This window comes from Mustelus asterias, chromosome 15 (genome assembly GCF_964213995.1).
Source record: "Mustelus asterias chromosome 15, sMusAst1.hap1.1, whole genome shotgun sequence".
Lineage (NCBI taxonomy): Eukaryota > Metazoa > Chordata > Chondrichthyes > Carcharhiniformes > Triakidae > Mustelus > Mustelus asterias.
The window spans coordinates 20,826,350-20,852,584 of NC_135815.1; the positions used below are offsets into that span (position 1 = coordinate 20,826,350).

The 26,235-nt window shown below is 45.1% G+C and overlaps 1 protein-coding gene across 1 annotated transcript in view; it reads right to left on the bottom strand.

Moving 5' to 3' along the window:
- Positions 1-11,701: 11,701 nt before the first annotated feature.
- Positions 11,702-26,235, bottom strand: part of LOC144504901 (regulator of G-protein signaling 7) — a 416,072-nt gene continuing 401,538 nt past the window's right edge. The window contains exons 15-17 of the mRNA XM_078230649.1: positions 25,081-25,170; positions 22,005-22,049; positions 11,702-11,815 (exon numbers count right to left, since the gene is read on the bottom strand). Coding sequence (XP_078086775.1) covers positions 11,702-11,815; positions 22,005-22,049; positions 25,081-25,170 — 249 coding nt within the window. The remainder of the gene's footprint in view (positions 11,816-22,004; positions 22,050-25,080; positions 25,171-26,235) is intronic.

Sequence of the window (26,235 nt, forward strand, 5' to 3'; positions counted from 1 at the left end):
GTTATGTGAGTGGGGAACAAAGTGGCAGATGGACTATAACGTGGGGACGTGTGAGGTGGTAAGAATGGGAAAGCAGAATATTTTTAAGAGGCTTGAATCTTCTAAACATTGATGTTCAGAGAGACTCAAGTGGATGCATACGAGGAACACAAAGTTAGAAACAAAAACAGAAGATGTTGGAAAATCTCAGCAAGTTTGACAGCATCTGTGGAGAGACAACGTAGCCAACGTTTTGAGTCTGGATGACTCTTTGTCCAACATAAAGTTAGCATGTAAATGCAACAAGCAATTAGGAAGGTAAATGGCATGTTGGCCTTTATTGTAAGGGGACTAGAATACAGGGATAAGGAAGTTTGGCTTTAATTATATAGGTCTTCCAGAAGACCACACCTGGAATATTGAGTTCACTCATGGTCTCCATGTCTCAGAAAGCAAAAGCTTTCATAGTGCAGGTTCACTAGACTGGTTCCTGAATTGACAGGTTTGTCCTATGATGCGAGGCAGTGTAAATTGGGTCTCATTAAGAAGAATGAGAGGTGCCCTCAGTGAATTATACAGGGTTCTGAAAGAACTTTACAGGGTAGACACCCAGAGGTCGGCTGGGACTTTATGGGGCATCAGAGACCATGCAGGGAGCTCGGGGAGAAAAACAATCAGGTGGGAGGGGTGGTAGTGGCGGCATGCTCGACTCCTTCCCGTTGCTGCTGCCATTTTACCAGCAGAAGGGAAGACTGGTTAAGGGCCTCTTCCCACCTTCACTGGTATCTTACTATTGGCAGGTGGGCCATCCACCACCTGGGGGCACTGCTAGACAAGGACTGGCAGCCTCGTTGTTGGCTTGTGCGGGCCCGCGTAATCGGGTGCCATGTGACCCAAGAAGGAACTCCCAGCAGAAAGGACTGTCTGCAGAAAGAGCCCCCTCATCCAGTGCTCCTTAAAGGGATTGAGCTCTGATGCCAGGCAGTTAGTTGCCTATTGCACATAAACTCAGGTCGGGGCACCCAGTCCCAGTCAAGGCAGTGTTGCTCTCAATTTTCTAGCTGGTGGACCAGGGTCACTATATGTTCTTACATAGGCAGTACTCATGCCTGCTCATTTTAATTTCACCTAGCATTCTTTCCCTTTCGTATGTCTCCATCTACCCCCAGCCCCCGTCCCGCTCAAATCTGATCTTTTCCTGCCTTAATTGTTTATGATCTTCCTAAATTCAAGGCCTAATGGTGGGGGTGTATCATTTTGGAATGTTATTTCTGGCTTTGGATGGCCTACATCTGAGGCAAAGATACATTTCTGTGCTGCTTTGCTCAGTTTATAATCTTCTCCCTATCTGAATTTATCGAGATCACTCATTTCTTTGTGCCAGTTGTTGGTTACTTTTCAGAGGTAGCCTTGGTGTGGAGATGATGGCATTGGACTGGGGTGGGCACAGTAAGAAGTCTCACAACATCAGGTTAAGGTCCAACAGGTTTATTTGGAATCATGAGCTTTCAAAGCGCTGCTCCTTCCTCAGGTGAGTGGAGAATGAGTGGTCCATTCACCTGAGGAAGGAGCAGTGCTCCAAAAGCTTGTGATTCCAAATAAACCTGTTGGACTTTAACCTGGCGCTGTGAGACTTCTTACTTTTCAGAGGTTATGGGGTGTTACTTAGATGGTTCAGAAAATCTATTTCTCCTGGGAAGATTCGGTTTTTCTCTCCCAGAAAGTCAGGTGCATTAGTATCTCTTGTATCACATCAGTGTTGAGTTTTGAATCCTTTATTAGTAACTTATGGAAGCATCTTCAATTTATTGTAGAGCTGGAGAAGTTCTTTCAAGGTGCAGTCATTTGGTGTACAGACTGATCTTGGCTGTCTGCTGACTGTTGCCTTATAGTTCTTCACTCATTGCTCTCCCTGTTTGCAAGTAAAACAGTGTCTGGGATGGGATAGGAATGGAGGGATAATTAAATGTAAATTATAGGAGGAAAACTTTCCTTTCAAACATATGGCCTGCCGATTTTATGAAGCACTGTAACTGTTATCTATAACGGCGCAACTGCAGCTCAGTAATACTTAGAATCCCTACAGTGCAGAAGCAGCCATTTGGCCCTTCGCGTCTGCACCGCCTCTCCGAAAGAACATCTAACCCAGGCCCTATCCCTGTAACCCCATGTATTTACTCCACTAATCCCCCTAAGCTACGCATCTTGGGATGCTAAGGGGCAACTTAGCATGGCCAATGCACCTCACCTGCTCATCTTTGGAGGAAACTGGAGCACCCGGAGGAAACCCACAGCAGATATGGGGAGAATGTGCAAACTCCACACAGACAGTAACCCAAGCCCAGAATTGAACCCGGGTCCCTGGCGCTGTGAGGCAGCAGTGCTAACCACTGTGCCACCATGCTGCCCACATTTGCCTTTAAAAGCAGAAGAGGTTCCAGACTTTCACCTATATAATCTTGAGCTGACCACCGATCTTTCTTCCCACTGGGAATGTGGAATTCGGAAGTACATGTGGAAGTGATTTACCATGATGCTTCCGAAAAGCTGCTATTCCTGCAGCAGTCCTGTAGCGATCACATTCTCAGTAATTGTGACAACTCAGTGGTTTACAATGTATTATTTGTGACCAATATCATCTGCGACACCTTCAAAGGCTGGGATTTTCCAGTCCTGCAGGAACTGCCATGGGGGATTTGGCAGCCCAGCCAGATGTCCATTGACTCCCAGCAGGACTGGACGATCCCAGCAATGCACGGGGCTGGAAAATCCGACCCAAAGTTTCTTTCAAAAAGAAAAATAAAACAAAAAAACTTTCAGCTAAACTCATTACACCAATTTTATTTTGTCTTACCTGGATATAGAGGAATAAAATTGTCATTTACAAAATATCTATGATACTAATTTTTTAATATATATTCTTAGAGCCAACCTGACTAATGATGGGATTGAGATGCTATACACTTTCCTTAAATATTATGAATCGGAACTTCACTACTTTAATTAGCACAGTAGCTCTCATCCAGTGAAATAATATCAAAACATGGCATGTAGGAATAACCCATAATACAAAAAAATGTCAAAATAAATCAACCTGGAAAAATAAAGAGAAAAGGACAAATTTTAATAAATTTGGAATAAATAGTAATTTCAATATTGTATAAAAATAAAACGTTAAAAACACTGAAGTGGAAGCACAGAATACTTCCGACAAGGATGCATGAATAAACCCTTGTTGTAGAACCTTTCTGTGTTCATGGTCTCATGTGGCCCAACATAATGGATGGAGGGTCATTTTATGATATGTACATAATAAATCTTCCTAACATTTCAGTCAGAACCAATTAATGATGTTCTGAGCTCCGGCCTCAATTTTTATGATGAATCTTAACTTATTGGCCAGAATTCTCCGGCCATTCAGGTCCCACCGCCGTTGTCAGCAAGGACGGAGAATTTGGCACTCAGCCAAACATTCATCCGCTGGCGTGAACGGTGCCGGAGAATCCCGCCCATTATTATGAGTGGAGATTCAGCAGGTTGATGCCTGGAGCTGGATGAAGCAAACTTAAAAATAGGTGGAATGATCCTCCCTCCCCAACCCTCTCCATTCATGCCAGCAATATCTTTGCATACACGCACACATCACACCCACACCGTACACACACACACCACACACGCACACACACACACATGCACCCAAAAAAGATCAGATCCTCATTCATGCAAAGGATGGTACGATGTCCTCGGGGTTCAGGATAAATAGTGATTTATAGCTTTTGAACAATTGAACTGGCCCGCTCCTCAGCTGAAGTGTGAGTGAATGGATCAGTAAGACTGCACCAGACTTGTCAGCCTCTTCGAAGTAAGTGACTTCCCCTGCACAACAAAAGCAAAAGAGAATTATGGAATTAGGATACTGCACTCTGTCGTTTCCAGAAAAATAATCTCAAAAACACATAGACCAATATTAGCACTGAATACATCACCATAAATATAAGACATTAGAACCATTAAACATTACCCATGACATACATGAAAGACACATATGACAACAGAATAATAAATGCTTACACTTACAGTTGCACAAAGGATAGTCCACTTTCCTACTATTGCTTTTCACTAATCCTCCTCTCATCTTAATTAAAAGTGGGACCAAATTTTTCTCCAAAATGCAGCAATAGTCATGAGAAAACTAAAGAACGCATTTCCTCTGAAAACTGAACAAATATTTACTTCATCAGGAAATGCACTGCGGTGAATGTTTTCTGTCTAGGATGGCTCCACACGAGAAAATAAGAAGCACAATGGGACTCTGAACCGATGAGACAGAAACTAAGCTTGCCTGAAATATCTCCTGCTGCACAGGATGACACTGTGCGCACAAATTAATGTGCCTAACATTATTAGTTCTCTGTTCTTGATGTCCTTTGTTCTCATTTTTTTCTAGCATGATGATCGATTCCCGAAATGAACTAAGATGCCACTATTCCTGTCCTCAGGCTGTACTCATTTCTGGAACCCACCAACAGCTTGTGAGAGTTTGCTGACTTATTTATAGGTGCATGGGCGCAGCAGAAATTAGTATTGTTTGGCACAATTTATAGCATCTGCTTTATGTGGATTTCTTAGTTATACTATTAATGATGTTTGAAATATGAACACGGACAAAACAAAATCATATACAAAGGACTTATTTATCAGAAGCCTGTCAAATAAAATTAACAGGTGTCAAAATGCAATGGTTCAGATTTTTCAGTTCCGTATTGGTGACCGGACTCACCACTGACCTCAAAGAAAGCTACCCCCAAAGACCTAACAAGCTCTGAGGAATTGGTTGCACCTTTTATTTGCTCTTAAAAAGGATCTAATATAAATCAGGTAGGCTAAGTAGCCAATCACAAGGAAGAATCCCCACAGACAGCAAAGTAGGAAGCAGCAAGTAGGTTTCATCATTCGCTCCTTCTAATTTTACAGAACCTGAGTTGAAGATTGAGATATGTGACTAAGGTGGAAGCTAAAATATCATAAACAAACTTTAAAAGAAAATTATCTTACAAATCTTTTGAATTTTTAATCGTGAAATGGAATGGATAGTGGAGATATTCCACAAATACAAAATAGATTTTAGGCTCAAAGAGGTTGTAATTGTGACTTAGTTTGGCATCAACGACCCAGTTACACCTCATTCAAAAAGGTGTAACTCGGGCAATTTAACCTGGCTAATCCATGTAACCTGCATAGCTTTGGACTGTGGGAGGAAACCGGAACACTCGGAGGAAACCCACGCAGACACGGGAAGAATGTGCAAACTCCACACAGGCAGTGACCCGAGGCTGGAATTGAACCCGGGTCCCTGGCGCTGTGAGGCAGTAATGCGAACAACATGTGGCCCATTTGTGGTTCTATTATTTTCATAAATGCAGCCTGTGGAACATATTCGTGTTGGGATTTGGGAAATGGGAAAACCTTTTGAGTAGATATGTGAAAAGCTACGGTGCAGCCCTTATTATACGGAAACATTTACTTCAGTTTTCGATACTATAATCTTCCTGATGTCTGATTTCTGGAGTCATTTGCTTCAAATGATAGGTTTGCGTGAGTATTATTCCACATTGTTTTATCCACCTCCAAAGGAGAGCAAAAGGACTGACAACTCAAAGAGCTTTGAAGCAACTCAAGCGCTGAAATTTGTAGCTGTAAATGCCATTCTGCAAATATACTTGAACTGTTTAATAAAATGCATAGATCAGACCGCGAAACATTTACACAAGGAAACGGCCAGTTTATACGCACTTCCGAAACTGCAATTGGACATTGTGAAAGTCATTAATTCCGACATCAAAGTTGGGGATATGAAAACTGAAAGAAGGACATGCATTTATATAGCACTTTTCATGACCACCAGATGTCTCAAAGCACTTTACAACTGAGGAAGTGGTTCTTGAAGTGTGATCAGTTTTGTAATGTAGGAACACTACAGATGATTTGTAAAAGGAGGGCCATTCCAGGCCAGTGGTCTTTGTTTTTTCAAATTGTTCACCTGCAGACATATATTTGTCCTTGCGTAAGTATAAATGTATCAATTTGTAAATCACAGGCTTCAACATAAAGATACCCTCTGCGTATTTGTCAGGCTGTTAAAATAGCATTGCAAAATTTATGTTAAAAAATAGGCCGACAATCGCATTGACTTTAAAGGGGGCTAAACTGGAAGGCTCCTGAAATTGGGCAAGGGGTTCACAATCAGCAATTAACTCAAGCCTGTTAAAATGATGCAGGCACTAGTAAACTTCATGCTGTGTGCTAATTATGATGATTATGGTGTGCAACCCAGTGTTGAAAGCAGCGTTAAGCAATTGCATGTTTCAGCAGGGGGGTTCATGTGAGGCCAGGACCACTTAATGTTAGCCTGCACTACTTAAAGCTTGAATTCACTTCTTGAAGGCATTTTTGGCTGCAGCAGGGGTTGGACGTGGTGAACGAGGAGTTAAAGACCAGGCAGAAAGCCGATTAAGAAAGATGCAGCAAGCCGGAGAGCAGGCCCCAGTTTCTCCAGTGCTGGGCTGCAGGTGCAGAGAGAAGAGAGGTCCTCTTCACTCAGGGTCCAGGTCACCCTCTGGGCAGATACTAAGAATGTAATGAGAGCTGGCAACCGTTGTGGTCAATGAGAGCAGTCTAGCCCCGGGGAGCTGGGTACAGTGTCGGAAGGTGTTCAATGCCCTGACATGAGTGATTGAGGTCAGTGACTGCATCTTTACGTGCCTTATCCTGTCCACGACACCACTTGCCTTACACGCTACTCCATTCATCATAACCCCATCACACATCTCCAAACAATCTCTATCAACCAAGACACAAGCCTCACACCTCATAGCTTGTACAATATTCAATGTTTGAAGGGACATCACCCACATACATTGCACCACGCTCACTGACACATTTCCCTTCTCTCTTGCTGGACAATGTGGTCCATAATCTGCCACACTATTGCTAACTGGGGGAGTGGGGAGGGGGAGTGGGAGTGGGGAGAGGGGGGGGGGTGGTGGAGGTGGAGGTGGAGGTGGAGGTGGGGGTGGAGGTGGAGGTGGGGGTGGAGGTGGAGGTGGGGGTGGGGGTGGGGGTGGAGGTGGGGGTGGGGGTGGGGGTGGGGGTGGGGGTGGAGGTGGGGGTGGGGGTGGAGGTGGGGGTGGGGGTGGGGGTGGGGGTGGGGGTGGAGGTGGGGGTGGGGGTGGAGGTGGGGGTGGGGGTGGGGGTGGGGGTGGGGGTGGGGGTGGGGGTGGGGGTGGGGGTGGGGGTGGGGGTGGGGGTGGGGGTGGGGGTGGGGGTGGGGGTGGGGGTGGGGGTGGGGGTGGGGGTGGGGGTGGGGGTGGTGGTGGGGTGGGGGTGGTGGTGGTGGTGGGGTGGGGGTGGGGTGGGGGTGGGGGTGGTGGTGGGGGTGGGGGTGGTGGTGGGGTGGGGTGGGGGTGGTGGTGGGGTGGGGGTGGTGGTGGGGTGGGGGTGGGGGTGGGGGTGGGGGTGGGGGTGGGGGTGGTGGTGTGGTGGGGTGGTGGTGGGGTGGGGGTGGTGGTGGGGTGGGGGTGGGGGTGGGGGTGGTGGTGGTGGTGGTGGGGTGGGGGTGGTGGTGGGGTGGGGGTGGTGGTGGTGGGGTGGGGGTGGTGGGGGTGGTGGTGGTGGTGGGGTGGGGGTGGTGGTGGTGGTGGGGTGGGGGTGGTGGGGTGGGGGTGGTGGTGGTGGGGTGGTGGTGGGGTGGGAGTGGTGGTGGGGTGGGGTGGGGGTGGTGGTGGGGTGGGGTGGGGGTGGTGGTGGGGTGGGGGTGGTGGTGGGGTGGGGGTGGTGGTGGGGTGGGGTGGGGGTGGTGGTGGGGTGGGGGTGGTGGTGGGGTGGGGGTGGTGGTGGGGTGGGGGTGGTGGTGGGGTGGGGGTGGTGGTGGGGTGGGGGTGGTGGTGGGGTGGGGGTGGTGGTGGGGTGGGGGTGGTGGTGGGGTGGGGGTGGGGGTGGTGGTGGTGGGGTGGGGGTGGTGGTGGTGGGGTGGGGGTGGTGGTGGGGTGGGGGTGGGGGTGGTGGTGGGGTGGGGGTGGGGGTGGGGGTGGGGGTGGGGGTGGTGGTGGGGTGGGGGTGGTGGTGGGGTGGGGGTGGTGGTGGGGTGGGGGTGGTGGTGGGGTGGGGGTGTGGGGTGGGGGTGGTGGTGGGGTGGGGGTGGTGGTGGGGTGGGGGTGGGGGTGGTGGTGGGGTGGGGGTGGTGGTGGGGTGGGGGTGGTGGTGGGGTGGGGGTGGTGGTGGGGTGGGGGTGGTGGTGGGGTGGGGGTGGTGGTGGGGTGGGGGTGGTGGGGTGGGGGTGGGGTGGGGGTGGAGGTGGAGGGGGGCAGGGTGGAGGTAGGGGGTGGGGGTGGGTACAGCTCAATGTGTTCACCATCACAGAGAAAACAGTGCTGGAAATCATTGGAACCCATGACATTAAAGCGGTGGCCAACATTGGGGCTGAGATCAGAGACCATGATGACATGTTCCTGATGAACTCACCTTCTCACATCCCTCACCCAGCAATGTGTTATCATTTACAATATGCATGCTGTGTAGCCGTACACTTCTTGCATTGTCTCTTTCCCTAAATGTTGTCCCATTGTTTAAGAAGGGGAACAGAGACTTCCCCGGGAATTATAGACCGGTGAGTCTCACTTCTGTTGTCGGCAAGATGTTGGAAAAAATTATAAGGGATAGGATTTATAGTTATTTGGAGAGTAATGAATTGATAGGTGATAGTCAGCATGGTTTTGTGGCAGGTAGGTCGTGCCTTACTAACCTTATTGAGTTTTTTGAGAAAGTGACCAAGGAGGTGGATGGGGGCAAGGCAGTGGACGTGGTATATATGGATTTTAGTAAGGCGTTTGATAAGGTTCACCATGGTAGGCTTCTGCAGAAAATGCAGATGTATGGGATTGGGGGTGATCTAGGAAATTGGATCAGGAATTGGCTAGCGGATAGGAAACAGAGGGTGGTGGTTGATAGTAAATATTCATCATGGAGTGCGGTTACAAGTGGTGTACCTCAGGGATCTGTTTTGGGGCCACTGCTGTTTGTAATATTTATTAATGATCTGGATGAGGGTATAGTTGGGTGGATTAGCAAATTTGCTGATGACACCAAAGTCGGTGGTGTGGTAGACAGTGAGGAAGGGTGTCGTAGTTTGCAGGAAGACTTAGACAGGTTGCAAAGTTGGGCCGAGAGGTGGCGGATGGAGTTTAATGCGGAGAAGTGTGAGGTAATTCACTTTGGTAGGAATAACAGATGTGTTGAGTATAGGGCTAACGGGAGGACTTTGAATAGTGTGGAGGAGCAGAGGGATCTAGGTGTATGTGTGCATAGATCCCTGAAAGTTGGGAATCAAGTAGATAAGGTTGTTAAGAAGGCATATGGTGTCTTGGCGTTTATTGGTAGGGGGATTGAATTTAGGAGTCGTAGCGTTATGTTGCAACTGTACACAACTCTGGTGCGGCCGCACTTGGAGTACTGTGTGCAGTTCTGGTCCCCACATTACAGGAAGGATGTGGAGGCTTTGGAGAGGGTGCAGAGGAGGTTTACCAGGATGTTGCCTGGTATGGAGGGGAGATCCTATGAGGAGAGGCTGAGGGATTTGGGATTGTTTTCGCTGGAAAGGCGGCGGCTAAGAGGGGATCTTATTGAAACATATAAGATGATTAGAGGTTGAGATAGGGTGGATAGTGATAGCCTTTTTCCTCTGATGGAGAAATCCAGCACGAGGGGGCATGGCTTTAAATTGAGGGGGGGTAGTTATAGAACCGATGTCAGGGGTAGGTTCTTTACCCAGAGGGTGGTGAGGGATTGGAATGCCCTGCCAGCATCAGTAGTAAATGCGCCTAGTTTGGGGGCGTTTAAGAGATCCGTAGATAGGTTCATGGACGAAAAGAAATTGGTTTAGGTTGGAGGGTCACAGTTTTTTTTTTAACTGGTCGGTGCAACATCGTGGGCCGAAGGGCCTGTTCTGCGCTGTAATGTTCTATGTTCTATGTTCTAACCCCAACCTTGCCCTTGTGCCTTTACAGAATTTCAGAATCCAAGATCTGCTGCTTAGTCGGCTGGTTGTGCAGGAGGCTGAAGGTCCAGAGGAAGGAGAGCTTGATGAGGAGGGAACACCTTGATGAGGAGGGAACACCACCATCGATCTGCCACTTGCAGCCACCAACCCACATCCTGGCATTGCACCCACTTTAGAGGGTAAGTTATAGAGGCAGCACCCACGCAGTGAGTGAGTGGCCTGCAGCCAGGGGCAAGGGAAAGGGTGGCACATCTGCCAGCTTTGTGGAGGGTGATATTCTGTTTTTGAGGGGGGGAGATTTGCAGAGTCATAATAGTACAGGAGGAAACCATGTGGCCCATGCTATCTCCCTGTAGAGCAATCCAGTCAGTCCCACCTCCCTGTCGTAATTTCTATAATCATGCAAATTTATTTCTCTCAAGTCCCTATCAAATTTTACCTTTAAAATCATTGGTCATGGCTTATATATTTACATCAATGGTGTGGTCTATAGGAAAATGCTGATGAATCTAAGATATCTTGTGTATGGTTTGGTCTGCCTCTGTCAAGGAACATGGAGGAACCAACTCCAACTTGGCATCAGACATCAAGCAGCGCTTTCAGACCACACTTTCCAGTGTGGAAGTGGTGTCTACCTCCACAACAGCATTTCAAGCCGTGACTATAATGATGATTCCGATGGTCAATCTTTCAGCTTCCATTGCAGCACAAGTAGCAGCCATGCAACATTGGTGTGTTGCAGAGGAAACTCAGACTGATGCCATGAAATGGCAGACTCAGACTGTTATCCTCATAGCTGCTAAACCAATGTTCCAAGAGACTTTCAGAGTCTCAGCGCAGTTGGGCAATCTGTCCTCCAACAGATTACTAGGATCCTTGAGGCTCTGCACAGGGGGATTGGCAGTGGAAAATACTGCATATGAACACTAACATAGGCAAAAGCATCTGCATTAAGGGAATGCACAAGGACAATGAGTTGTGTTTGTATGGAAATATTGGATCTTTTGTGGAATAACGTTGATCTGGATTGTTCTTTCATGGTGGCTTTATTTCAGGGACATGGTCAGACTAAGGCTGCGATGACCATATCTTATGGTTGTTAAGGTGTGAGGCTGTTGGGTAATGTGGATCTGAGGTTGTACTCATGGGAACCGGAGTTGAATTAAATTATATGCTTATGCATGGCTCATCAGAACATGGATGCACCTGTTACCTTCTCCTTTCCTCTTCCTAATCCCTGTTCTTCCATGGTGGGAAGGGTTGTGCCCTCATGATGGCACAGCAGACCACCATCGACTGGGGCACCCCCTCTGCTGAATACTGAAGGGCCTCTCCAGATCAGTTGAGGCCAATGGAATGTTTGCTTCAGGCCCCCAATCACCTGCTCAGTGACATCTCTCGCAGCAGTATGGTTGTCGTTGACCGTTTGTGATTGGGTTGCAGAGTGGTAGTAGGAGCCTGGCATTCAGTAGCTACCTTCCAGTTTGAGGTGGTGGTTGAGAGATTGATAGAACAGTGGACAGGGTGTAGAAGGATTTCATTAAAGCTGCTGTCAGAGTAGCAGGATTTCATGAACATGGTATACTGAGCTTGGCTGCACACCCAACTGTACCTTCAGTGAGTGATAATCTGTGCAGTTTCAGTATATCTCAGCATTAAAGTTTGTGCTCACAAAGCCACATGTGTACAGTCGATGGCACCCTGCACCATGAAGAAGTCTGCTATCCTTGCAAGGCCTTCGGTACTGGGCTGTTTCACTCTGTTCAAAGACAACACAATGAACTACGGAATGAGGATACAGGGTAGACCATTTAGGATGGAGGTGAGGAGACATTTCTTCACCCAAAGAGTGGTGAGCCTGTGGAACTCATTACCATAGGAAGCAGTTGATGCCACAACATTGAATATATTCAAGAGGTGGCTAGATATAGCACTTAGGGCAAACAGGCTCAAAGGTTATGGGGAGAAAGCAGGATTAGGCTACTGAGTTGGACGATCAGCCATGAGCAGGTTCGAAGGGCCGAATGGCCTCCTCCTGCTCCTATCTTCTATGTTTCTATGTAGTTTCTCTGTCCTGACATAAGGTGTCTGTGTCACTTCTCTCCTGCAATGGATGGTGAACTGGGAGATATCAGAAACATCAACAGCTCCGGTCTGGAAGGAACACTGTAAAGGACGTGAAAAGGGGCATGATCACCTTCACTGCAACTGGCAGTGCTGGTCTTGGCCCTGCTCTGAGGCTACAGATTTGGCTTCGAGCAGTGCCTGGGTTCAGTGAGCACCTTCATGAATTGCAGACAACAAAGGCACTGCTCCGGCTTAGGTGGAGGTAAGAGAAGTGGAAGACCATAGGTAATTCAATCCTCCAACTGAGGGCCTTCTTCTCTCTCATTCCCCTCCCATTGTTTGTCTTCTTCTTTGTTGCTTCTGTACCATCGCCATCTCATGCTGCAGTCCATGAAGTAACAGTTTTTACCCCAGTCCAACGCCGGCATCTCCACGTCATGGCAGTCCATGAAGGCAGGGTGCTACTCTGGAACTCATGACTGGGAACAAGTGTGGTGTTCAGAACCCTTACAGTAATAAATCTGGATTTTACCAACAGTAAAGAACTCCTCAAAGCGCTCAGCATTTCTACAAACTCAATGGAACCAGTGGAAGTAATAACAACTCGCCTGCAATCTGATGATGATCCTTTTCACGAGCAGCAGTGAGGGAGAGGGGGATTGGTTGTTGTGCTGCTTCATGTGCACAGTGCGAAGTCTCACAACACCAGGTTAAAGTCCAATAGGTTTATTTGGTAGCACGAGCTTTCGGAGCACTGCTCCTTCATCGGGTGAGTCACTCACCTGATGAAGGAGCAGCACTCCGAAAGCTCGTGCTACCAAATAAACCTGTTGGACTTTAACCTGATGTTGTGAGACTTCGCACTGTGCCCACCCCAGTCCAACGCCGGCATCTCTGCATCATGCTTCATGTGTGGCAGTGTATGTTTAAGGTAGGGTATTGACTGGAGCAGCACGGTCCAAACTGGCAGCTTCAGGCTGATTGACATCACAATCTGCCTGCTTCTGGCACATGCATGTAACATTCATGCTAATATCCTCAACAAGATGGCATTCCACAGCATCGGAGATCAGTGGAAGTGGCATGGGCACAATTTTGACACGAAACGGCACTCATAGCAGCAGAACTAATTTTGAGATCAGTCCTTCTATACTGCACATCCAGAAAAATAATTATATCTGTATCGAATTTAATGGGGCGAATTTTCCCGTTCTGCCCGCCACGGGAATTGGAGCGGGCGAGAGGCGGACCATGGAAAAATCGTTGACTTCAGGCAGGATTTCCCGGTTTTGGGGCGAGCCCGGTGGATCATGGAAAGATCCGTTGACCTCAGGCAGGATTTCCCAGTTTTGGGGCGAGCCTGGCTGGAAAATCCTGCCCATTGCATTTCCATCAACGATATTGTGCATATCCACCAACTGTGTCATGTTCAGCATGATTGATAGCTATTTTTCTACGATCATACAGCAACAGTACTCCAGTGCACAGGAAGAACACAGAATTACGTAATAAGAAAATAATGCACAGCATGGTGGGAAACAAAATTACAGGAACTTAAAAGAATAACATGAAAGAAGGGAAGATGTACGAACTATCGAGACTACAACTTGATAAGTTTTCCTTCATGAGGAATCCATCTATAGTCGGATTATCAGTTATGTTTGTAATACTCCCCTAGTTTATCACTCCTCCAGTTACTATCTTTATCCTGAAGTGTAACCTTGCATGGTGCATATGTTACCATTCTTTACAGGAACTTCACAAAGTTATAATTCAAGATCTACATTCAAAATAAGGTTCATATTCAATATACTCATTGGTAAGAGAAGTTTAGAGCAGATGCCGTTGCATGACAGCACAAAGCACAGAACTGACCCGCAATGTGGTCATTCAGTAACAAGTTTACACCTGCTTGGTACTGTATGAGAAATTTGGACATCATAAAGTTTTAAGTTTATTTATTAGTGTTGTAAGTAGGCTTATATTAACACTGCAATGAAGTTACTGTGAAAGTCCCTGAGTCGCCACACTCTGGTGCCTGTTCGGGTACACTGAGGGAGAACTTAGCATAGCCCACTGCTCCTAATCAGCACATCTTTCAGACTGTGGGAGGAAACCAGAGCACCTGGATGAAATCCACACAGACATGGGGAGAACGTGCAAACTCCACATAGACAGAGGGCCAAGCCGGGAATTGAACCCTGGCGCTGTGAGGCAGCAGTGCTAACCACTGTGCCACCCTGAAGTTGAATGATGAAGAGGCTTAGATATTGTCCTTTGTCTCTGATGCCTTGGTTTTAAATCCCACCCAAGGGAAGTCACTACTGAATATGAAGCTCTGACGTGGGAGATATTTAGGTGACTCAAAATGTCACAAGAATTCAGCACATTGAATTATAGAATACCTACAGTGCAGAAGAGGCCATTCAGCCCATCTTGTTTGCACTCATTCCCTGACGGAGCATCTTACGCAGGGCGTCTACCCTGCCCTATCCCCATAACCCCACACATTTCCCATGGCTATTCCATCTAACCTACACATCTTGGGACACTAAGGGGCAATTTAGCATGGCCAATCCATCTAGTCTGCACATCTTTGGACTGTGGGAGGAAACCGGAGCACCCAGAGGAAACCCACTGGGGAGTATGTGCAAACTCCACACATACAGTCACTCAAGGCCAGAATCGAACCCAGCGCCCTGGAGCTGTGAGGCAGTAGCGTTGAGTGCCAAATATTCCATTCTCAGTGGCAGTGGTGATGGGGTGTATGACATCAGAGAATTCCAGCTGTTGCTCGCTCCACCCTGGAAGAAGCCCAATGCAAGCAAGTTGACAGGTACAGTCATTTTTACAACCACTGGCAATGGCTCCTTGCCCTTTTCCAGGCTGCAGTGTAACAGGTGACAGATTTCACTGAGAACTTCCATCATGAAATAAAGACCACCTATTGGCCACTGGAATTTGGTATAGGTGCTGCGGGTTCAGCCCACCATCTGGAGAACCAGTGGGAAATCTGCGTCACCTCTCCACGGGGTGCCTAATGCTATTTAAGTGTGATCAGACCTTCCATAGAACTATGTCCCCGGCAAGTTGGAAATCCCACTCCCAAGAGCTGCCAGCCAATCGGAGACTGTCAGCTGTATGTTACAGCAGCACCATCAGGATCGATGGCTACTGCTGGTCATGCACAGAGAACTTCGCCAAGCATCATCTGTGGAGACAGATGGGTGTGGGCATGTTGGATCATGGAGAGGGCAGTCACTGGAGAGGGGAGGAGCAGAGGGATAGTTGGTTGTAAAAGTAAGGAGGGGGAGCGGGTGGGTGGATCTCTGCAGGCACCTTTTCGAAGCTGAGTCCCTTGAGGAGGCACTACTTTCCTTTGAAAGAGGGGCCCCTGAGAGGCTGCAGGCAAACCCGACAGGGTTTGCTGGACAATGCTTCAAGAGGCATGGGAGTCCCACATATGGAGAATTCCTGAGCCAGCACTAAATCCTGGTGGGCTCAGGAATAATGACCTTTAAGTAGCTCATTAATTAGCCAGTGGGCTGGTTCCCCAGCTTGACCCATTCCCACTGCTGATTAAACAGTGTGAAGGAGTATCTGGCCTCTCATGTTATTATACAGGTCTGGCTGCCACCCAGCCTGCTCTGGTGGGCTCCATTAAACGCCGGCCAACATTACTCACTGAGGGAGAAATAAGAGAAATGCTCCCTGTGTGGCTATGACTTCCTAATGAGACTCTTTCTCCCCTCCTCTCTCTCCAAGAAACTTGAGCTGTTGTGCCGACCTTCCCTCGTCATGCTGCAGACCAATAAAGATAGAAACCACAACACTTATGGCTGGGAGAAACTGCTGTGAGCAGAACCTTTGAAGTGGAGAACCAAAGTCTTCATTATGGACTATACCACTCCCTGTAGACTTCACAGATTGTAAGTAGCAGGAGACATTGCCAAGCACCTCAACTAACTCAGCAATAGCCAGCAGAAATCAATCAGCAACTAACACAAAGCGGTCGATGATTTACCTGCCATGCGCCTAACATCCACACTAATAAACTGCACAAAATGGCGTATAAATGCAACTTTGGACCCAAATAGACACCTACAGTGCCAAAAATGCAAAAACAAACTGCACAAACAAATTGTGGACTTGCTATCTCTTTTATAGGGATTCTAATGTTCCTAAAATGTAGATTGGTGACTGGAAAGCTACCAGAAACTGCAATCTAGGCCATTTTGTCTCACTAACCATGGCCTGCCCCAGTTGAAACCAGCAAACACAGCAAAGACCCAGGACTTTCCTATTTTGCATTTCTTAGTAACTCACTGGATTAAACAACTGACCACTCACACTTTTGTCTTGTTTTGACTCCTTAATTCTATGTAAATATTGATACGTCCACTGTTACATCACAGATATTCTGTACTTTCCTTTTCAGTACTTGTCAATGATCCTCTAGATTTCAGATGATCTGCTCTGATTCAACTCAGAGCAGCATGGTGGCACAGTGGTTAGCACTGCTGCCTCACAGCGCCAGGGACCCGGGTTCAATTCCAGCGTTGGGTGATTGTCTGTGGGGAGTTTACATGTTCTCCCGTGTCTGCATGGGTTTCCTCCGGTTTCCTCCCATACTCCAAAGATGTGCAGGTTGGGTGGATTGGCAGTGCTAAATTGCCCCTGGGGGGTGGAGGTTAGTGGGCGGAACACGGACCATGGAAAGGTCTGTTGACCTCGGGCAGGATTTTCCGGTCTGGGGGTGAGCGTGGCTGGAAAACCCCACCCTTAGTGTCAAGGGGATTAGTGGGATAAATAAGGGCTTAAGGGGATAGGGCCTGGGTGGGATTGTTGGTGGTGCAGGTTTGATTGCCGAATGGCCTCCTTCTGCACAGTAGGGATTCTATGAATATATGATTGTGGGTGCAATAATGGCCAGCTAGACATCCCCTTCACTGTTTCTATAATCCAATCTATTTACTATACTTGATCAAGTCTTTAGTGTTGCAGGGACTTTTGGTGTTCATCTGATATGGGTTTGCAATGATTTTACCAGAATTCACAAAAAGAAATGAAATACAGTGGCTAATAAAGATTTTTAAGAGATATTAAACTTAAATAACTCAGTTGAAAGGTCAGTTGCAATTAAACTATCTCAAGAATGCTTCAGTTGTTAATAAAACTACGGATGCTTGTGAATCAGCTGGGGAGTTCCCTGTGGAACGTGGATTCCCCTTTAAACTCCTGCACACTTGTTGGGACTGTTCAGAAGGATTGTGAGATCTGACTTGGTCCTGTTCTTTCCTATGTAATAAGAAACTACATGACTGTGCGCTCCCCTACAAATGCTGGCATCAATTCCAAATTGATTTCAATAGCAGTTCTTACAAATATATCCACAGAGATCCAAATTTATTTTCTTAAGCAGAAATATTTAGCCATCTGTATAAGCAAAGTCCACATTTTTTATAAGACAAGAACTGGCAGACCAGTGTATTTTGTTTTCAAAGTAACACTATAAAACATTTAGTCCTTTACAAGATCCAAAATAAGGCATGATTCCATGATCTTGGGTTCCGAGTGAATTGCTAATATTGCAGGAGCATGGTGGGGAATCTGGTTACAACACTGTAGCCCTTCTTCTCCAACCTGGGTTCTCTGGAGTGCAAGTTTATGATGTGTCCCTATTCAGCCACACATCAATAATAGTGAAATGTTTTGGCTGGTAAAGGCTGGAGATATAGAATGTACTTCACGGATTGAAGTTAAACAGAAAGAAACTGAAAAGAAACTGTGTTAACATTGGGTTTCATCGCTCATCAATAGCAAATCCAACCCAATGAGTTGGCTGGGGCTGACTCATTTTTCTATTTCAAATATATCCTCAATTTTCTCACTAAACTTTCAAACATCTTCATTGATGGATTGCTTTATGAGGCCGCATAAGCAGGTTTCTATAAAAGGTGACCTAATGTGCTGTCATTGGATGAGGCAGTGACACTTTAGTCAACACTTGGAATCAGTTCTCCATGTTTGCTAACTGCAGGCTTTGTATGGGTTTGACACTGAAATCACACTGAATTGACACAGACTGTGAAGTATAACTGCGGGTATGTTGGCATGATTGGGGAGGCAATGGCCCAGTGATATTATCGCTAGACTATTAATCCAGGAACTCAGCTGATGTTCTGGGGACCCGGGTTCGAATCCTGCCACGGCAAGTGGTGGAATTTGAATTCAATAAAAAATATCTGGAATTAAGAATTTACGGATGATCATGAAACCATTGTCGATTGCCAGAAAACCCCATCTGGTTCACTAATGTCCTTTAGGAAAGGACATCTGCCGTCCTTACCCTGTCTGTGATTCCAGAGCCACAGCAATGTGGTTGACTCTCAACTGCTCTCCAAAGGAAACCAGGGATGGGCAATAAATGCTGGCTGGCCAGTGATGCCCATGTCCCATGAATGAATAAAAACAATGAGTTGATTCAATAGAATTGGACAGATAATAGAATTCATAGCCAATGTTGGACTATTTTGAACATTATTACAATATTAGCAAAGGGCCAACTGTCCCATTGTCAGTGTTTGGAGGTCAGTTCTGCCCATAAAGCTTAAAGTTTATTTCTTAGTGGCACAAGTAGGCTTACATTAACACTGCAACGAAGTTACTGTGAAAGTCCCCTAGTTGCCACGCCTGTTCAGGTACACTGATGGAGAATTTAGCATGGCCAATGCACCTAACTGGTACACTGGGAGGAAAACGGAGCACCCGGAGGAAACCCATGCAAGGACGGGGAGAACGTGCAGACTCCGCACAGACAGTGACCCAAGCCGGGAATCGAACCTGAATCCCTGGTGCTGCGAGGCAGCAGTGCTAATCACTGTGCCACCATGCCGCCCATGTGCATAGGTCTGCATTTCAAGAGCTCCACTTTTCCCGAGCTATGGAGCTGGTAGGACATCCTGAAGTATCCTGAAGGAATAAAAAACAGCAGCGACATTCTTTTAGAATCTTCAGGCTTTCTCTTCATTTTCTCGAGATTTAGACTTTAGGGATATCCAATCACAATTGTAAATTGCCTCTTTAATAAGAAGTCTTCGGAGGCAGAAGTCCCTTCCCCAGAATCCCTTTATTTACAATTCCAGCAGCAGTACACAGAGTGCTATCAGTCAGCAGTCTACCTTCGGGAGTCCCAGAGGAACTGACACTCCCGGTTAAATATAAGGAAAAAACTCCCTGATTGGCCCATCAATTGACTCCTTAATCAAGGAGTTCATATTCCAATATTCCAATAGGCCAATCTCAATGGCCTGATTGAAATCATTGCAAATTCTTTACTCCGTTGCGTGGTACAATACAGGAAGTAAGTGATTCTGATCATGAGGCCAATCACATTTGGTGATGGGTATTGGACACAGAGTGGCTTCCTTCTAGGGTTATGATGATTGTTGGAATGCAAAGAGATGTCGTCATTTTGAAGTTGACTGGTGTGATAATTGGAATCGAGGGAGAGGGCAAAATATAGCAGACGTGTAACTGGAGAGATAAACACAGCAAGATAGACAAGGAAACCAAGTTAAGTTGGAAGACTGAAAATTAAAATCAAAAAGGAAGGAATGTAAGATATATTTAAAGAAAAAGATAAGATAGAACAGTAAATGAACAGTGGCAGAAAAAAAATGAAAGGAAAGGAGAATGCTTATACAAAATACAATCAAAAGGGCTTCTAATTGCTGCAGTGTTGGACGGTAGCACAGTGGTTAGCACTGCTGCTTCACAGCTCCAGGGACCTGGGTTCGATTCCTGGTTTGGGTCACTGTCTGTGTGGAGTTTGCACATTCTCCTCGTGTCTGCGTGGGTTTCCTCTGGGTGCTCCGGTTTCCTCCCACAGTCCAAAGATGTGCGGGTTAGGTTGATTGGCCATGCTAAAATTGCCCCTTAGTGTCCTGGGATGAGTAGATTAGAGGGATTAGCGGGTAAAATATGTAGGGATATGGAGGTAGGGCCTGGGTGGGATTGTGGTCGGTGCAGACTCGATGGGCCGAATGGCCTCTTTCTGTACTGTAGGGTTTCTATAAAAAAAAACTCTTGGTCAAATCTCAATCATGGCTAACATCTATGGTTTATTTGCTTCTGCTCATTGAGCGAGAAACTGGGTAATAATTGAATAGTTGTGCGTAACATGAACATGCTAACTGTGAGGAGCGCAGTGGTGAGATAGATTGAGATTTGTTGAGTTACACTATGTCCCTGCCTGTCAACTGAGGAGCATCAAACGCGTGCGGAGAGAAGAAGTTAAAAAATATATGCGAAAGGAAGTGTGAAATGGATGATCGGTGACAACATGAAGAGTGATGGATATTTAAAAATTAGATGTGAAGCAAGTGCAGAATTCAGGATGAAAAGTGTATTGAAACACTTCTTGTGGGACTTTAGCTGCTGCAACAATACACTGAACGATGAATCTTGGGATGTCGGTGGTCCATGAACATTAAAATTGGAGATACTTTATGCTGCAACAAGAACAGAAAATGCTGGAAAATCTCAGCAGGTCTGACAGCATCCGTGGTGAGAGAATAGAGCCAACGTTTCGAGTCTGGATGACCCTTCGTCAGAGCAGATGGAGCACTGATGAAGAGTCATCAACACTCGAAACGTTGGCTCTATTCTCTCTCCACAGATGCTGTAAGAAGTCTCACAACACCAGGTTAAAATCCAACAGGTTTATTTGGAATCACGAGCTTTCGGAGTGCTGCTCCTTCATCAGGCGAGTTACTCACCTGATGACGGAGCAACGCCCTGAAAGCTCGTGATTCCAAATAAACCTGTTGGACTTTAACCTGATGTTGCAAGACTTCTTACTGTGTCCACCCCAGTCTAACGCCCGCACGTCCACATCATGGATTCCACAGATGCTGTCAGACCTGCTGAGATTTTCCAGTATTTTCTGTTTTTGTTTCAGACTCCGGCAGTATTTTGCTTTTATACTTTATGCCACCCCTATTGTATTTAGATTTCTCTTCTTGTGCTGGTTTCAAAGACTATTGTGAACATTCCTGAGATTGTTGGATTTATTTTTAGCTCCCTGAACCATTTATCCATCCTTGATTATGTGCGAAAGAAATGATCAGGGTTCAAGCCTGGGTAATAAATGTACTTAGTGTATGGGAATGAATTATTTGTGCAGTCTCGCCAATAATTTCAAACATTAAGGACACAACAAAAAATGTAACAGCTGACATTAAACATGGACAGAAAAAAAAGCCATTGCTCTTTGTATATTACCTTTGGGAACCTCCTTCAAAATAAGTTCATACTTTTCTGTGAACAAGGAGAAAGCAAAGTTGAGGGTGTGTTATTGGTATTTTGGCTTCTGAAATGATATTAGCAAAATGACATCCACGCAAAGCGAGAACGCTTTGCAGACATTGCGTGATGAAATCTCAGCCCACTGAACTATCTCTTGAGGACCGTATACAATCAGGCTAATGTAGTGAGGTCTCAGGCGACTCAGGATGGGAGAGAGAATTAAAGAACTCGTGGTTGAAATCAGCTAGTACGTGTTAAAGATTTAGACTACTTGGGGATGGTTAATTTGAAGCAATGATTTATAGTTAAGTCCAATGAGGTCAATTGTCCAGACTATCATTTCACCTACACAGCTCTCACGCTGACACTCCCGGATCTTAGGAGGAACAATCAAAACGAGAAGAAATGCACCAAGCATGTATAACGCTCTCCACACAAAATAAGGAGCCTGGCATATCTAAAAGAATAGATATGAAATTGAAATAAAGCACTCTCATTTCTACACAAAGTTGCGAATCTGTATCAAAGATTACCACAACTTCACTGCTTGGGTCGGCACTGTGGAGTTGTGACACAGGCTCAAATATCAACTTACCATATTGTGAGTGCATTTCTCAAACTGATCCTCAATGATTCTCGACTTCAATGAACATAAAGAAACATAAAAGAGGATACAAAGAAAGCAAACAGAACTGCTGAATCAATGGCAAAAATAATAGGCCACAACAACATCTAGGAAGAAAACAAGAATAACTGCAGGAATGGTAACTACTGAATAAAAACATAGGACATGTTGGTAAAGATAATGAAATGAAGTTTAAGCATAAAACAGTAAACACATCAGAATATACTGTATTAACTCCATACAATACTGTACCAAATCTGCTACTTTTAACTGTACTACCTAGAATTGTTTACAAAATTTCAAGGACAATGATTAAGCCCCAGTAGTTAGAGGTTAACAAAACATGACCGCAAAGTTACAATAGGCCTCATCCAAACCATGTCAACATTGACATAAATTGTAACACAGGCGCCAGCAAGATTTAAAATTGCAATTCCACAAATTCTCCTGGGTCCTAAACGACCCGGTCTGAGATAGGGTTTGTGTAAAATTACAGTTTGGGTGTTGAGAACTGACAGCTATTTTCTGAGTTCGAGAGGATTGGACGTTTATAGAAATTGAAACCATAAATCAATATTCTTGACTGTCACCCATTTTGACATTCTGCACTAAATTGGCTAGAGTTGGCCTTGTTTGGCCTGATTTGGATATTTAGAACAAAATTTGCAATCATGAGTGTATGCCCTTGAAAAGTATTAATATTGCATGACATGTCTGTTTAGTTCAGGCATGGTTTTGCTCATTGCTAGAGTTTATGCTCCAAATGTTAAGGTCTCAGTGTTGCCAGATGCTTGCATCCATCAATCCTAAAAGAGATGGGATTTTGATTGATTTAAGCTGGTGTGCGAGAGTGGCATGCACTGCAAAAATGCAGCATCTCAACTCGAGAATTAATTGACCTGCGTCTTCATTGCTTGCACAAAGCATCTCTTCTTTCGTCTTATAATAAATACAGTGTTGCTAGTGACAGTGGTGATGGTGGAGCCTTTGGACTTTGTGCTTGTCTTTCAAATTGAACAAGTATATTACAAAGCAGGGACAGAAATAATCAAAAGCAATGGGATCAGTGGGAAAAGGAATAAGAGGAGGAAAGGAGAGAGAGATACGGAGAGAAAGAGAGCACATAAAATATAGAGAGAAAGCATTTTATTTTTTGTTTCAAATTTTATTTTGTGGGCCAGGAGGAGTTCTCCCGATCATTCTACCCTCTAAAAATCGCGCAACTGCTCCTAGGATTGCCAAATGCCTCCTGCTTCAACTTAATGCAAACCAGATTCACCACCGCAACCTCCCATCCCCCTCCGCACAGCCCCCCACCCATTCAGAAATCCAGCCTAACCGAGACTGGGGCCAATTTTTTACATTAGCAGACTTTTTAAAGTAAAAAAAACCTTCTAGTTTGTAAATGGTGACAATTTAGAAGACGGGTTCGTGAACAGTTCCTCGGTTTGATGTGTCAAATGAAATCACGGACACATTCTAAATGAACACGCTTACAATTTCTCTATGTCCCAAGAACTTTTCATGAACACTTTCACAATATCACTACACCTAGTGGCCAATTCTATGCTCTGGTGCTCCCAGCACAGACTAGGGAGCTCATCTTGGGGAATTACACCGTGATTTTCTGTCCCTTAAAATTAATGCAGGCAAAAATAACAGCCTGAATGCTTTCAATTTCCTGAGACACACTTCCTGTAATTCTGGTTTCCACATCAGTCACCATTACCGAACCACTTTTGGTTGACAAGACTATTAAAAAAAGAGCTAACAGAGGTCTAGGCCTCATCTCATGAAGTATAGGATATAAAAGACAAGTGTTAATGATGAGTTAAGATTAAACATTAAAATAATTTCAGTTTGAATAGTATTCAGTATTAGGATCTGCACCATACCGCGGTGGCGAGGCTTTAGAGAGGGGACAATGCAGACACACTGTGATGCTATGTGATATGTGGGAATACTAGAAGGAAGAAATATTGAACAAATTGAGTCTTTAGCCATTTAGCCAACACAGGATATTGGGCGATGTAATAACATGTTAATAATTATGGGAGAGATGGGACAGGATAGAAGCAAACTGCTTCCAGTATCTGCGGGGCCAAGAATGAGGGGGTCATAGGTATCTAATTAAATGGAAGAGATTTAAAACAGAGGGCAGGAGAAACTACTTTACACAGAGACTGTAAGACTGTACAATTCACTTCAAGGGAATAGCGGTTAAAACAGAACATTCAAGATAAGTTTGGATAGGCGGTTGAAGGAAAAGGGGTTGGAACTGCATGGGAAGAGGGTGTATAGACGAGATTAGAACTACTTAATCATACAAAGGATAAACACTGACACAGACTGGTTGGCTCAAAGAACATTGTGTCATGTTATAACTTGAGCAAAACTTTGAAACCAAAAGGGTAATGCATCCAAGACTTAAAACCTTTAGATCTGCTCAATAATTATCTAATTGAAGAAACATGCCAAATCAAAATATGTTACACTCACATTTCAGTAATATGATTTTTATTCTTTAAAAGTCAACTTTGCGGGGCTAATTTTACAAACTCATTTAGCAGCCTTGGCCGCTAAGAGCACGTATTTGGAGATTATGGGTATACGCCCTGCTTGGCTGCCTCGTTGAGTATGGTTACAATATAGGTTTTCAGTGAACAAGGTAAAATGCTAAGGACAGAAAGTATTAATGTTGCTCAGGATACCTGCTATTAAATGATATAAACATTATTGGATCTTGATAGTAAAGTTGGCATAATTTTAAAACTGTGGCGCTAGCTACTTTATAAGCGATAACAAAAGAGACAAACACATTGCAGCGAAAAGTGCAATGCTGTTTAAGTCAATAAACACAAAAGCTACATATCTAATTGAATTATTAGCCAAAGTGATGCTTGATAACGTAAGTTCAGAAGATGAAAAAGTGATTTTTGTTGCCTTTTTCCTGCTCCAATACCTACCATTTTCTTTCCATACCTCCAGCAGATCATTAATGGCTTGATGAGTGAGGTACAAGCGAAAGACAGCTATGAATAAGTACCTTTTTTTTAGCCTGGAGCAGCTCCTGGTAGGCACTGGAACGTATGAAACGGGGGTAGGAATCACTTTTCATCAGTTTGTAAATGTGCTCCTAAAAGAACAAGTCACAAATGTGAGCAGGCTACGCATGTGCACCTAAAGTGCTGTATCTTCATATTCTAGTACACTCGAACTGCAGAGCTTTACTCTGTGTCTGGCTGCACTACATCTGACCTGGGACTTCTCGGCACTGAATTCCTGAAATGGGACACCATTCTGTACAGAGATTCAAAAGTGTCTCTCTGGGTGCAGATTGCACTAAAGATTATGAATGAGCCAAATTAATTTTCCATGCATTCCATGCAGATAATTGTGTCTTTTCTAAACTAAAAAGTGTGCAGTATTAGCACTGTGAGAACTTTCAAATAAAATCTGGATAAAAATAAAGTGGGGGTGGAGTGACTGATGTGATTGAGGGGCAGGTGACTGAACTAGGTGAAATATTAATGGACTTCTAAGAACTTTGTTTCTTATTTTAAACTTGCTGCAAAGCTTGGTCAACGTGGTTAACTGTTGAACTTAGTAAAGGTACATGAAAAAAAGTAAATTAATGTTCACTCTTTAGGATGCACTGTTATACGGGTCCTTTCATTTCTACTTTTGTTCCTTCCATTTTTATTAAGCACTCGCTCAGTCTTTTAGTCCTCCAAGTATCAAGTGCCAACCTCCAGGCCAAAGACAATTAGCTTGGTATCTTGCACTTGGGTCTCTTGAATTGGCTGCCTGAAATGTAATCCAAGGAGCAACTTGGTGTGATTCCCCATTACAGAACTATGCCATCAGTTTAAATTTATTTTTATGGTTTAGTTAGAATTGAAAATGTTAAAATAGCTATATGCCTTTAATGTACAGTGCAAGATATTACAATATTTTCACGGGATGCATCTTACTTATGTAACCATTGTCGGAAAAACCCATCTGGTTCACTAATGTTCTTTAGGGAAGGAAATCTGCCTTACCCGGTCTGGCCTACATGTGACTCCAGAGCCACAGCAATGTGGCTAACTCTCAACTGCCCTCTGAAATGACCTAGCAAGCCACTCAGTAAGGGCAATTAAGGATGGGCAATAAATGCTGGCCGAGCCAGTGACGCCCATGTCCCACAAATGAATGGAAA